The 14,099-nt window shown below is 50.3% G+C and overlaps 3 protein-coding genes across 3 annotated transcripts; 1 reads left to right on the top strand and 2 right to left on the bottom strand.

The window, feature by feature from the left end:
* Positions 1-2,470: 2,470 nt before the first annotated feature.
* NCS57_01356200 (uncharacterized protein) lies at positions 2,471-4,761 on the bottom strand (the record flags this gene model as incomplete). Its single annotated transcript, XM_053063192.1, has 6 exons — positions 2,471-2,833; positions 2,886-2,939; positions 2,997-3,835; positions 3,893-3,959; positions 4,021-4,251; positions 4,306-4,761. The coding sequence occupies 6 exons, from the start codon at positions 4,759-4,761 to the stop codon at positions 2,471-2,473; spliced, it is 2,010 nt and encodes a 669-aa protein (XP_052908087.1).
* A 3,803-nt stretch (positions 4,762-8,564) lies between these two features.
* NCS57_01356300 (uncharacterized protein) lies at positions 8,565-9,311 on the top strand (the record flags this gene model as incomplete). The annotated part of the gene is made up of 2 exons (XM_053063193.1): positions 8,565-9,094; positions 9,149-9,311. 2 exons carry the CDS (start codon positions 8,565-8,567, stop codon positions 9,309-9,311), a joined length of 693 nt encoding a protein of 230 aa, XP_052908088.1.
* Positions 9,312-9,993: 682 nt separating this feature from the next.
* On the bottom strand, positions 9,994-11,196 carry NCS57_01356400 (uncharacterized protein; the record flags this gene model as incomplete). Its single annotated transcript, XM_053063194.1, has 1 exon — positions 9,994-11,196. The coding sequence occupies one exon, from the start codon at positions 11,194-11,196 to the stop codon at positions 9,994-9,996; it is 1,203 nt and encodes a 400-aa protein (XP_052908089.1).
* Positions 11,197-14,099: the final 2,903 nt, after the last annotated feature.

The following is a 14,099-nucleotide window of genomic DNA, read 5'->3' on the forward strand; positions in this document are numbered from 1 at the left end:
TGTTTAGTTGGTTGTTTTGAGCGAGTGTAAGCGGTTGAAGGCTGTAGAAACGAGTGTAGTTGTTTGGTTGGAGCGAGGCTGAGGAGAAAAGAGTTGCTTGTGGCTGTCGGAAGTCGGGCTTTTATAACCTTTTGACAGTCGTCTCTTTGGGAAATGTATCCCCCTTTGTGGATATGCTAGACGACGATGATATCATTAAAGCTTCTAGTCTAGATCTTCTGGGGTAAACTAAGACGCGTCGGTGCTAGGTTCGTCTCATGCCTTGAAAGCAACGTCGTCGTCCCACACTGCAATTGGGCCGTCTCAAAGGTAGTTTTGCAATACGAGGTCTGTCCCCAATAGAAGGCCGTCGGATCTCGGCTCCGAGGGCCTTTTGACGGGTCGGTACCTGCATACGAGCCATGCATGGGCCGTCTCGTATCATCCGGCCTTTTTTCATTTCCGTCCGGCACATCGCATCCATCGGCCATTCCGAGCTGAAGTGCCGCTGTCTGCTGCAGGGGAAGCCGATGATCGATTGGTAATATGTGGAGGCTCACAGGGGGTGACGAATTATTATTAGAAGCTGCCCTTCTCGATCCGATCCCCGTGCCCCTGTTGGGCTGGCGACAATAACATTAATCGATTAAATCATGCCATGTTTGAACGTTAAAGGCATCCCGATGATCGCTCTATTCATTGATTGGCTATCAATCAGGGTTTAAGATGGAGGTGCGGCTGGCAAGCCATGTCCAGCTCGTGTCAACCCTTGCCCTTCATATCGTTCCAGAAACCAAGATCTCGGGAGTAATTGAGACATGACATTCCACGGATGTGAGGAATGCATCAAACTACCCTGAAGCCGAGAGTCTGGAACTCTTTGAAACGGCGTGACAATCCAATTGAACTATTCTGGAATGTGGACTTCTGGGCCGTTGCGAATGTGAATCATATTTTGCACACGCACGACTACCCACTTGGCGGGTCGCGTTTCTACGCTCATTCCTTGACTTATAAAAACCCCGAGCTTTTCTGTGATAGCGGTGTAGCCAGCTTGTATGGTGTACTCAATAACCCGAGTTGACCAAATTGAAGGCATGCCTCCTGCTGGCGGTGAGAGATACGAAGTGTCCCCTTTCAGTTCAATTAGTGGAAAAGCTGACCCTACACTCTCACTTGCTTCGTATCCAATGATTACCCAGATAAGATCATGCTTCCCTTGGGAGGCTACCCATTGGTGGCCGGCGCAAGGGAGCTCGTCTAGATCCCCGATGAGCTTGAATCGGCGCTGATAGGTTGTCCAAGATCCCCTCTGGTCGGGACGGAGGTTTCACCAGTGGGGAAACGGATGATTTTCTCGTAGCCAGAAAACAACGAGGTTAGCAGCGCATTTTGCATTGATAAGACAGACAAGAGCCTTGAACGGTTATGTGACGTTACAATGTGGTCGCCAAGTGAGTAGATTTGCTACTATATAATGCTTATCGCCTTGCTTGGCTCCCAGCCCGACATTTTTCTTTGGTAGATGGTAGAGGCGACGATTAATGCCCTGTGTATTTAGGGTTGCTGGGTGGTAGGGCGAAACCTTGGTCTCGGTGTAAGGTACTTGGTGTGTGACTTGGATGCCTAAAGTACATCTTTAAATCGATTGTCAAATATCACTTAATCACACCGCCAGCCATTAGTGGTACAAAGGAATGGTTGTCTTCATGCCCACTTATGCGGAAGTCTGGACGCCCGTCTCGGGAATGAGCGACAAGGCTTGATAGACGGGCGAAGAGAAGCCTCTCTATGGCTAGTGTCGGTTTCTTGAGGTCAAGTGAGCATTGAGAATGAGCACCTCCTGGTCAGTGTCGGATTCACTCCATAGACTTGAAGACGATGCAGGTTGGCGCCACCATACACACTGAGTGTGACCTAAGAGCGTTGGCGTTTCGGCGCCGACGTTCTCGTTATCGCAAGGACCTGGATGCTTGCCTCTTGTTTTTCACCTGTAATTTAAGTGTTACGAGGGGACTTACATGTCAGGTACAATGTAGTATCCTTGTCTTTCTGTATCTAGTATTGTATTTGCGTTGAGCTCTGGTGCGCCGACTGCATAGCGCATTTTTAGAAGCGCGCCTGTGCCAGCGATTCTCGGTCCATACACGAGATATTAGAGCTGCGACCGCCCTAAAATGCAGCGACAGGATCAGGAGGCTTTAGCAGTGTACGAGAGGCTACCAACACCCTGCTACAATGCCCCGCATAAGGTGTTAGGCGACACGGTAGGTAGTCTTCTGAGACTCGTATTCATTGCCGAGATTGATGTGCTTTGGGGACACGAACTTGTAACTGGGTACGAACTTGACATTTCAATTCGTGTAGATAGCTACCTACTCTGAAGAGCTATTACCCCGAATGGCTAACCGTGAGGGACTTCTTAACTATGTAGACAGGGCTTGGTGGAATGCGGAAACCCTATAGTTATAGAGCTTGGAATTGCCTGATCCTAGATGCCCGAGTCGCCTTCGAAAAGGTCTTCATGCTCCTCGTGCCACTTCTTCCAGTCATCACAAACCCTGTTCGCCTCAATCATGTTCGGGGAGTTCGACGGGAAGAGCTTATTGGCATCACTCTGGCGCTCCAGAATCTGCAATGCCAAACCCTCAGACGCATGTCGGGCTATGTGACAATGCATGAGCCAGCTTCCAGGGTTGTCGGCCTTGAAGGCGATGACAACGAAGCCGCCAGTAGGTAGGAGCACTACGTCCCGGCGGGGAGGGTTGTCGAGGGTGAGATTGAGCCTGCTAGGATGATACTCTTGATTTTCCTCTTGCTGCAGAAGAGCAAAATCGTGCCCGTGGAGATGAATCTGAGGAGGGTTCATGTTAGATGACCAAGCAAGGTGAGCAAGGTTTACATACCGGGTGAGCCCTTGTAGCGATACTACTGTCCTCCATTGTTAAAACAAGATATACCTATGAATACTGTCAGAACTGTGTTGGCCGTGTGGAGTTGTGAGAGTTAAGATTTACCCATTGCTCTTCAGTGTAGTCTTCAGGTATCACCACCCACTTGCGGGGGAAGGTGTTGACATGTGAGTCAAGATGCATCATGACTGGGTCAGAATAGTTGATCTGAAGCGGCCTAAAGTCTGGATCGGCAGATTCTTGCAGCGAAAAAAGAGCCAGAGGATAGTCCACAAACTCTGGCCTCGTGCCTGCGGTCCTGTCAAAGGTGACATTGAACTGCTCACCAGCAAGGTCGTCTGCCTTCTTGGCGTTAGCTGCTGGGCCAACATACCACGGTATCTTGGGCCTCAGCGACGAGTATGTCTCGTCCGAACAGGCCTTGCTGATTCTGGTCCAAGGTCGCGATGTCGGGTCTGACGTGCTCGTGTTGTCGTATCGCAGGATGCCAGTCTCTTCATAGCCTGAACCTCCTGGTTGTATACCGCAATTGTCTGCGATCCAAGTTCTGATCCAGAAGTTGCCGTCTTCTGGGATGGGGTTGTCATCGCCAGCAAGGGGGTTGGCCTCGACAATGACATTGTACCGCTGACCGATGCCGACCAAGACGGACGTGTTGTAGTATGGTTCGATAGGCACAAAGTCTGCCGTTACGATCTGAAGCCAATGATTGTCAATGGAGAAGACAAAAGTCGAGTCGAACGAGGTGTTGATCAAGCGGAGGAGGTATCTCTTTGGTCGCGTAGGCTTATCGGTGGGCGTCTTGTTGAAATGCAAGACATAATTGTCGGGTACTTTGAGTGTGGGAGTGTACCCGTAGTGAGACACGTTTCCTGCACCGTTGAGGAGGATGGTCTTGTTCCCCCAGTTACGGTTGAATAGAAGCTGAAAGGCACTATTGTGGGCTTATTGATTGGTGTTAGCACTTGAATAGCCCAACGTTTGTAACGGTAGTCACTTACACCAATCAGTCATAAGTAATGGGCGCTTGGAAGCGTCAAAGGGAGCAGATGATGGGCCATGAATCGTCTGTACAATCCATCAGCCGACATTCACGAGTAAATGACTGCACGTGGATGTTTCTACTTACCAGAGGACCTTGTAAGCCATCTGCATACTGCACAGAGTAGTGACTATGGTACCAAGAGGTTCCATACTGCGTCGTCTTGAAGCTGTATGTGAAGTTTTGGCCGGGTGCAATGGGACACTGGGTGATGCCATTGACACCGTCCATATCCATCGTCTGGTTCTGTCGAATTCCGTGCCAGTGGATACTGGTGCCATTGTCGCTCATGCTGTTTATCACGGTGATGTTGAGGGTCTATTAAACAGTGAGCTTGAGACTCGCGTCACATGAGATTCGGATCTTGCTCACATCTCCCCAACACGCTTCGAGCCAGGGACCAGGGTAGGACTCATTGAATAGCTTCGCCGTCTTGAAGGGCTGGCCGTCGGCATTGAATGTCCCATCGGTGATGTTCAAAGTGTAGTGTCGAGTGATGCCGACTGGGGCAAACTTCTCATAGTTGGTATGAATGTTGAACTCCTGGCCGTCTTTATTTCGAAGCCAGCATTCTCTGTTCTCGGGTATAGAGCAAGGGAACCATCCCTCCATTGCACTGTAGTCGCAAACAAAGTCATGGTCGCCTGGGTTTGCTGCTGGGGGCCGGAAGATTGGGTAGTGACCATGGTCAGGTTCATGAGTATGTGTGGGTGGCGCTCCAAGAGGACGCTGGGCTGGATGATGAAAGCCGTACTCTGACACAGGCGACATAGTCAGCCATGTGAACAGGCCTACAACAGCATGCCAGAAGCGAGCGAAGAGCGACATCTTGGGCAATGCTTAGAGGTTCGATAATATTTCATCGAGGCGCGAGGGTGAGACGGGGGAGGCAGCGTTCTAATGCTCCAGCCCAATTCCAAAAGGAGCATGCACGTCATTCTACCCCGCGTGAGATACGCTTTTCAAGACGCCGTAAGCGACGGGTAGTTGCAGCTGAGAGAGAGTTTGTAAGCCTGCAGATTCATCCCGCTTTTGATCAAAGCTGAAATCGGGAGGCTAGCTGACAGTCAGATTGAGATGTCCGGCAGATGATTCACGGAAGTGAATGAGCCTGCTGATTGGCTATGGCGTATGTGAAGGGCTGAGACATTCATTATTCATTGGCTATGGCTGCTGCATGAGACGGGATGGTGCGGGACGGAAAGAGACAAAAAGCCCTACGGCTCGTATTAGAGCGCGGCATGTTGAACAGTTCGGCAACCTGACACATCCAACGTGCATCCACGACACCCTCATGGCACAGGTAGGGGCGGAATTCGGGCCATTATTATGCATATTCAGCGCTCTGACCTCTCAGAGGACTGTGATACAACTTCAATATCACACTTCCTGGGCGTCTCGTGCCCTAGAATGCTGACAGCTGTGAAACGGTTGGTTGTACAACATATGCGTAAGCTTACCGATGTCTGAATAAAGGTGTATCAAGACTCGAGTTTACGTAAGGACCTGATCTGCAGGTAGCATAAGCGGGCATGGAAGATCTCGCGTGGTTGCCTTACGAACGTTACATCTACCGACCTATCGCGGGCCTATCTCTTGTCAGACAGGTGGTCACACAGCATAGTATCCATGCCCTTTCCGGCTTACCACCTTGATAAGAGAGACAACCATTTTCAACCCTACCTAGGAGGTATGGTCAGCCCAACCAGAGGCATATAAAAATGCCGCGTTATTTGCCGACAGTTGTGGGATATGCCATTTGGAAGCAGGGTGGTGGAACTCGCACAGGAAGACCGCCCAATGAAGGCACCAATCAAAATGAGTGTTGTATGTGCGATCCATACATAAATATGGAGATGCCCCTTGACGTCTTTGAAGCCAATCCGGTTCATATCGCTAAAAACGAGCTGTATAGTCTTGTGCATGAGACAACCAGCCCTGCTGAGATTGGAAAGATATCAACGAAAGATGCGGGGAATAGAAACACAAGGCCCCTGTAAGAGCCCCGTAAGGCACGCGTGTTGCTCAAATGGTATATACCGTATGCATTTTTTCCGGTGCGACCTGCTTGGAGCACATGCAGCACCCGAGGCAGTGTTGAGCACTCGTCTGCATGAAGCACTCCGATCAGCTTCCTCATCCAAGAGCTCTTTTCTGCTAGATACGGTCTAAAATACTGCACGCGACAGTTTTATTGTCCTGCGAATGCCCACGTGGTGTTGCCCTGAGAACTTGGTTGCGTGACGGCTAACCTGACAAGCCTAGAAGACAGCCCCCTCTCCGCGGATTCATTCACAAGGTCCAAAGAAGAGAGCCTCAAAAGCTATCAAATATATAGGCTACTCGATAAAAGTAACGACTTCTAAAAAACTCGTCTTGATCCTCCGTCGTGTTGCTACTGTCTAGGCATAGAGGCACCCCGGTTGGCACCCTGGCCGCATCCACCAGAACCTTGACTCTTCCTGTCTCGCATTTTGGGTATGACAAAAGGAGAATCATGTATGTATTTTTAATGCTAAGTTCACCTATTTCTTATACAACTGTTCCTAATGCAAGGCAGCATTGTAGATCGCCCTTGATCGATGTATGATTTGCCTGATGGACACTCCGTCGAAGGATCACTCCGCCAAGCCTGTTTGACCAGTCGGGCAGGACGCTGCGCTCATTAGTCATCGCACGTGACTGATGTTGGGCCAACAGGTCACTGAACAACCAACTGCGCCTCTAACCTGGTCTCGAATTGGTCAACTTGCCATTGGTGTCAACATGGTGGGTGTTAAGCATATCCAGCGTTGCGACCAGTGCCGCCAAGCCAAGAGGAAGGCGAGTCTTGTCTCTTGGCCACAGGAACAAAGCTGACGACATGGCTAGTGCGACCAGGCTCAACCCTCCTGCGGGAGGTGTGGCCGTCTCGGCATACAATGCACCGGGGCTAATGTGCGCCAGTTTATATACGTCAAGGATCCATTGGCAGTCAGCATTCGCAGCAACCCTCTATCGAAATCAATGTCTATCGCGCAATCGCTGGTATCAATTATTGAGAGCCCAGGTTTGCCGTACGACATTCCTTGTTCTGGAGTTTTCTTCAGCCAACTCCCTCGACGGCTGGTTTCCTGTCCGACCTTGGCAATAGCTACGTCTGCAATGGTGAAAACTCACCAATCTCTTCACAATCACAGCGAAACACTTTACAGACAGGCGCTTTCCCACCACGGAACGGCGTTGCGGGCAGTGCGGAATATACTTCAAGATCCATCGCAGGCTTATTCAGTAAATACAGCATGCGCAATCTATCTAATTATGGCTTGCCAGGTGAGACTTGGCTTAGTTACTATGTGCCTACCCCCGTTGACTGAAATCGGGATAGGAGCTTCTTTGGGGCCCGGCTGTACCTGCTACGCAACACATGGCCATGCTTTTGGCAATTCTTCGTAACGCTTTTATCGAGGGCTGGTTACAGGAATTCCACATAAGCATGTTGGTCTGTTATTTGCCCACCATAGTGAGTAGGCTGACTTTTCCGAAACCCTCTGCTAATAACCAGTAGACTTTTGAAATGGCGTACAATCCAGACCTGAAGCCCGAGCCTTGGTTCTACGAACTTATCGCGTGGTGCGCTGGTAACAGGAACGGCCAGGTGACGGTTTGCGACTCCATCACCATGATGGCGTTTGCCCAGATGCCTCGGTTCAATAGCAACCCGCACAAATACTACACTCAAATATCACAAGCTTACAGATTGCTGAAGGCTGAGCTTGAAAAGCTTAGTGTGAAGGAGAGCGAGCAGGATGAGCCCACTGTGTCGAGTATAAAATACAGAAAAGGAATCCAAGGGCTGTCACCAGAAGATCTGATTCAAGTTCCACACAGGGATATGCAGACTCTTGGACCCTTTACTACGATGCTTGCTGCTGGTGCACTGCTCAATCGATTATTACGGCAAGTGGAAGGATGCACAGAGCTTCTTATGAGTGAGATGAAATCTTTCTGCAACGAGATTGTCAGTGCATCGCAACAGGGATTCAAGTTCGGCCCGTTGGCGGCGGGCGTGATGCCCCAGACTATGGCAATTGTTTGGGCTGCATCGGAACCTTGCCCGGAGAGGAATAGCATTAAGGAAGCTGGTCTTGGCTCCTTGAACTACGAGATAGGGTTGAAATGGTTAGAGAGGGCGAGAAGGTTCAAGAGTGCAATAGATAACCGATCGGTCTGGAAAGATGTTGACCAAAGGTCGTATCAGTTTGCAGAGAAGAATTAAGTTGGGTACCTGCTTGCGCAAGCGTTGGCATGGCGAAAAGGCGCAACGTTCAAATACAAAGCAACCATATCTTCATCTCCACTGCTATCAGCACTAGGCGGAGCAATAGCCTGCTCGGACCGCTCGGGCAGGTTCCATCTTTCTCTAAGCGCCGAACGTACGTGTCTAGTGCCGGTCAGACGTGGCGCAGCGGCTCATGCTGTCTCACTTCCCTGGTAGGAATCCACCTTGCAGAAATAGCGTAGGTATAAGGGACCATGTCACTACCACCACACGGCAGGCAGTGTTTTTTCTTTGCTCTTGGGCTACAAGGACAACTCGTCGCCAGCTGAAACACTCTGTATCTTGAAACATTGTTCTCATTGTTGCTGCGATGACCTTGGCTACAGGACAACTGAAGGGACAGCCTTCCCGCTTTCCCGCTGCGCTTTTCCACGCTGTTGGCGTTGCATCCTTCATTTACAGCTTCTACCTTCTTACAACATGGAAAACAATCTTTACGGATGCATTCGGGTGGTACTTTCAGCTCCTCACTGTCGTCGGCCTCGCTACATCCCTGCTGGCATTCACCTTTGGCGTCCTTGCAGACCTTACACTTAGCGATGTCTTTTTTGACGCCAAGAATACCATGTCGATCCTGGCAACCCCTCTCGAAGTCGTCATCTCGGTGCTTTACTGGTCGATAAGAGTATACGACTCATCCTTGCTCATGCCAGGAGCGCTCGACATCGATCCTCTGCTCGACATTGGATTCCACCTTGCGCCAGCAGTATTGCTGTCGCTCGACTTTATCGTTTTGAGTCCGGCTTGGAACATCACAGCTCGTGGCATGATGCCTCTGAGTGTTGCCTTGGCTTTGGTGTATTGGTGTTGGATTGAGCTGTGCTTCCAGCGAAATGGGTGGTGAGTTTACGAGGCAGTTGGATACTTACTCGTTTGTCGCTAATACGCAAGCAGGTATCCTTACCCACTCTTTGATCAGTTTTCGGCTATTGAGCGTAGCTCGATCTTTGTTCTCTCGGCTGGTCTGCTGACAGCATCGTCATCTACTCTTCAATGGGTTCATGGAGGGATACAAGGCTCCGTGCTAAGCCCAAAGAACAAAGCCAAGGTGTATTGATGCTGGTGAAACGGAGATTAGCTACCGTCGACGAGGTAAAGGCCATCTGAGATTCACGTACTAGGTATGAGAATGTTGGGATTCTAGCGTGTTATAGTTGTTATTGTTGCTAGAATACTTGTGCTTATTTCTGCCAACTTTCGCACTTGGGCTATTTCATTCTTTGTTGAGAATGTCGCGTACTTCAAAAGAGAGAATACTCTTCAGCAGTCTCCCCCCATAAGTTAATAGCCGCTCATTTTGGTACATGTAATACTTCATGTGTGGAAAATATTCAAAATACCTAGTCAAAAAGTAATCCTGCCCGTCGGTGTACACAACGTTCCTTCATTGAAGCTCTGAGGTTGTCTTAGTCTATCGATCAATGTCTCTACCATCTCTCATTCATGGAACGCTGATATCACATCTACCTGCTTTCGGTACTATAAAAAACTCGCCCACTTGTGTCATCATGTCATCCGTCATGCTCTGATGCAGCCGTGCGCCCCTACACTCCCGGAAGAACAGGGCAAGTGCAAGACGAATTTCCATCCGCGCTAGATTCATGCCAAGACAACTCCTAGATCCTATACTAAAAGGAACATGGGCTCTCTTTAGTTCTGGAGTTGGATTGGCAAACCGGTTTGCGTCAAATCTAGGCACCCCGAGTTAGTCATTGTTCATCGTTATGTCGACCAGGGACTTACTTTTCTGGCTGGGGAAACACCCCTTCTAGGCGAGATAAAAGCCAAGACTGGGTGTACACTGTAGTGCCGCCAGGGATGTCCCACCCATCGACAGAGATGCCGCCCGTGGGCACCAATCTCTCGACGGGAGCTCCCGTGGGGTTGTAAAGTCTCAACACCTCTTCAAGAATATTGCTCAACAGTGGCAGAGCCTCGACTTCTTTGGCTGTAAAGCCAGAAGGGAGGGCTGCCACTTCATCTTCCACCCGCTGTCTCAAGGCGGGATGTCGGAGAACCTCCCAGACAGCATATGTCAACGTGGCTGCTGTGCTGTCGGAGCCCGCTACTATCATCATAGCAGCCTCCGATCCCATCTCGTCGTCATCCAAGGCTGCCCGTCGGCTCTTGCTGTTGTCTTCACTTAGAATACGGCCAAGCATTGTGGTGGTGCACTTTGGTGAATGCCGCAATTCTCCGAGGGCAGCCATCACAGGGCCGAACATGACCTCTGTGCAGCACACTACATCCCTGACCCAGGCAATGGGAGACCACCTGAGAGGTGACATAAGGACCTCGGGCAGAATGGCCTGTAGCATGACCTTCATGTTGACCTTTTCCAGGGCTTTGAAGACTGGCGAGTCTTGCCCGCCTGATTCTAGCAAGTCAAAGGACTGTCCAAATGCCATTTCAGTCATGACATCGACCGCGAGGCATCGCCACCACTTGTAGACATCGACTCTCCCATCTTCGGCCTCGGTCTTGATCTGGGAAATAGCCAGCTCAACTAGCCGCCGGATTGTCGTCTCTTGATCAGCCCGCACAGCGGTAAGACTTCGACCTAGGATGCGCTTCCGTTGAGCGTGCGCTTGAGGATCTCGCATGGTGAATAGCATAGGCGAGTGGCTGAAGCGAATCTTGTCAAAGACGGGAGTTTTGGTGCAGTGGCTACCAACACCATGAATTCTGTAGTAGCCATCAATGCTGTTGACAGAAACGTCCTTGGGCCCAACCCTCACGACGGAGCCATGGATCTTGTGGAGCCGTTGAAGATAATGGCGGCTCGTCCCGACCAGTCGGGCATAGAGGAAGGGAATGTCTGTGAAGCGGGTGTACCATGGGCCGGGAAGAGAAGAGACTGAACTTTGGGCATAGTCAAAAAGAATCTTGAAGAGAACTATCAAGGGAAGGGCAACAAATGCCAGTATCACAGTGACAGACATGGGTGCGGTTGGAATAGAGGTCGACTGGGAATGAGAAACGCAGGTCCAAGCAACAGAACAGTTGCTGGATACCTTGCAGACAATAAATTAAACGCATGAAAGACAAATTTAGCACAATCACGCCCGATGGTACACGTACGACAGATAATTCTAGCCCGTGCCTTTGTTGGTGACGAGTAGCGCTTACTGGTTCAAGCTCCGCTTGATTGCAGGGTAACATGGATGAACCTCAGACATTATTCAACTTGGAATCAATTACGTGAGACTTTTCAATGCGTCTAGAACGATCTAACTTGTCCTGCCCTGCATGCGGAGCGTAGTCAAGTTGCTGGGACTCTATGGGTCTGATAAAGGCTTCAAGGTGATTGATTGGTGGGCTCGGTCTAGACGGAAGAGTTAACCGCGCGGGTGGCACCGCATTGGTGGGACTAAAAGAAAGAAAAAGGAAAAGAGAAAGAAGAAACAGGGGGGTAGCACCCAAGCTGCCAGATGAGAGGAGTAGCTGAAAGGTGCATGCATGCTCAGTTTGGTGGGCAACAAGGCTTGGATGTTCCTCTTAGCGTTTCAAGTGAGTGCACTGCAGTGGAGAAATCTCTACTCCCTGGCCAAAACGAGTCCGTCACATGTCAAAGGCGCACAAATCTTTCAAGTTGCGTGCTGGGAGGTGATATGATGCCTGTAGGTTTGTTGTCAAGTCTCCACCTCGGGGCTGGGTTGCACAATCTGCAGAGGGTTGCCATCCATCTACAATTAGCAGGTAGCAGCGGTTCCGCTGCGTGTCTCGGACGCTGCAGCACTAGCTCTGCCATGCTGGCAGAGGATGGATGGCACAGCTGCAGAGTTTTTCTTGGTGTGGCAGTGCGCATTATCGTCTGGACAGAGTGAAGCCCCAGTGCGCTTTATAACGCTGACAAACAGAGACTGGAGTTTCACGCCCAAAGCAGCAGCTTGATATGGCTATTAGCACACATGTAACTCACTTGTCAATCGCAACGCTGATCAAGGAGGCTGGACTGCAAATGTAAGATCATGAGTAGATGTATAGGGTAAGCTGAGATATTATAAGGTAGGTTGGATTGGCCAGAGGCAAAAGTGCCTACCTGCAGCCTTGTTCGCGTGGATGCAAGTCAGACAGATAGTGTATCTTGGCAAGCCTCATTAACCCATTTTTCTATGCTCTGAACTATTCCGCCAGGCACTGAGCGTGTTGCCTTAATACGCGCCGGGCTGCTTTTTGGATGCTTCTCATAGGTCGTCGATGCTGCTTGAACCAGGTTTGGCAACCACTGCGACGTCTCCTAGCGATGCACAGCCCGGATGGATGCAACTCCTGGGTTGTGCAAAAATTCGCGCTGTATCTATTTTCTTGTCGTTCTACTCGTGACTTTTCTCACCCCAGACCGAAGAGTGCTCCTATTGCTCTGGAGCCTTCAACAGTTACCCCGACTCCGGGCTCAAGGTGGAGGCAATGTCTGCAGCCCGGGCTGCTCGATGCCATGGATGCGCGGTAACTGGTGCCACGCTTTAGATCCTCCATCCTATCATGCAGGCCAAATGGGAGCCCCCCATAATGTTTGAACGCATGTCCTTGCAGTGCCTGGACAAAAGCGAGATCCTATATGGGCAAAAGATAGCAAAGGTCGTACACTAGCGAGTCTCTCGAGATGTTCAAGTCGACAACCGAACCTAGCACTGTGTTAGCATTGAGATATGATGCTATGATGCTATGACGTATTGATAATGTGTTATTTGTTATAGTTGAAGCCTGGCCCTCGAGGGGATAACTAAGCCAGATGGCCGGCATCTACGCACCCGACTATTCTTATGGAGGCCTCTTCTACATTTTAGCCTGGGTTGCACCCTTAATAGCAACTTCATGACAGCAGACAGCAGCCCTCCATGAGAGTCACTCGACTTGCTCGCTCGCGGTTGGGTGCTTCAAGAGAGGTTGCTGTCCAAGCGGCTCCTCATCTTCGGCACCCATGTGCTTCTCTGGGAATGCCTAGAAGGAGTAGATTGTGAATGAAACTTTCTGACGAATTAATCTTTTACAAACACCTTGGACAGTTCTTCAAGTAGGTAATACCAGAAGGCTTGGTACGATCGATTTGAGAGAGATGACCCTAACAACCGTGTTTTTCCAGCTCCTCTGAAGGCGGCTCACTTCCAGTTACTCTCTGGCACGACCCATGACCAAGGCCGCCCTCGGCGATGGTGGCAACGTGTCGTCGAGGCTTACACCAAGACGAATCTGACCAAAGCGTCTGACCGACTTCCCTCAATAGCAGGGCTGGCGGCGTAGTTCTCTCTAGGTGATACGAGTTAGAGATACCTGGCTGGCTTGTGGAAGTGGAATCTCCAGGAAGACCTGACATGGTTTGTCGATAAGAAGATGACAAAAAAGCAAGCCATCTCCCTGGATACATCCGGCGACTCCCCATCATTATACCCTCCTGGCCGTGGGCTGGTTGCAGCAAGCCTGTGCAGATTACAAGCCAGACGGTAGAGCCAACCCATCACTATGTTAGCATTGTCTCTACGGTGTATGAGGCTGCAAGTGTCGAGAGCCCTTTCGGGAACCGCTCTCGGGGAGCACTGGTCTTACGAGGCCCTGTACACTGGGGTTTGCTCAGGTCATTGCAGAATGACAGTACCAACCATGCGGTGTCCATCTACACCTACTACCCTGATTCAGGTGACCAATCGAAAGATGCTGCTCAAGGTAATGATAGGTATATTTTGATGTCCTGTGGCTCTGCCGTACCAGCTAGCTCCAGTCAAGACTCCAAGCCATGGTTTTTGTTACATGTGAGGTTAACTGGTGAAGTAGCTGAAGCAAGGTTCCGTCGCTTGGGTATGCTCCTGGTGGAAGCTATGGCTGAGAAAGGTACCGAATTGACAGA

Source organism: Fusarium keratoplasticum, chromosome 11 (assembly GCF_025433545.1).
Source record: "Fusarium keratoplasticum isolate Fu6.1 chromosome 11, whole genome shotgun sequence".
Classification (NCBI taxonomy): Eukaryota; Fungi; Ascomycota; class Sordariomycetes; order Hypocreales; family Nectriaceae; genus Fusarium; species Fusarium keratoplasticum.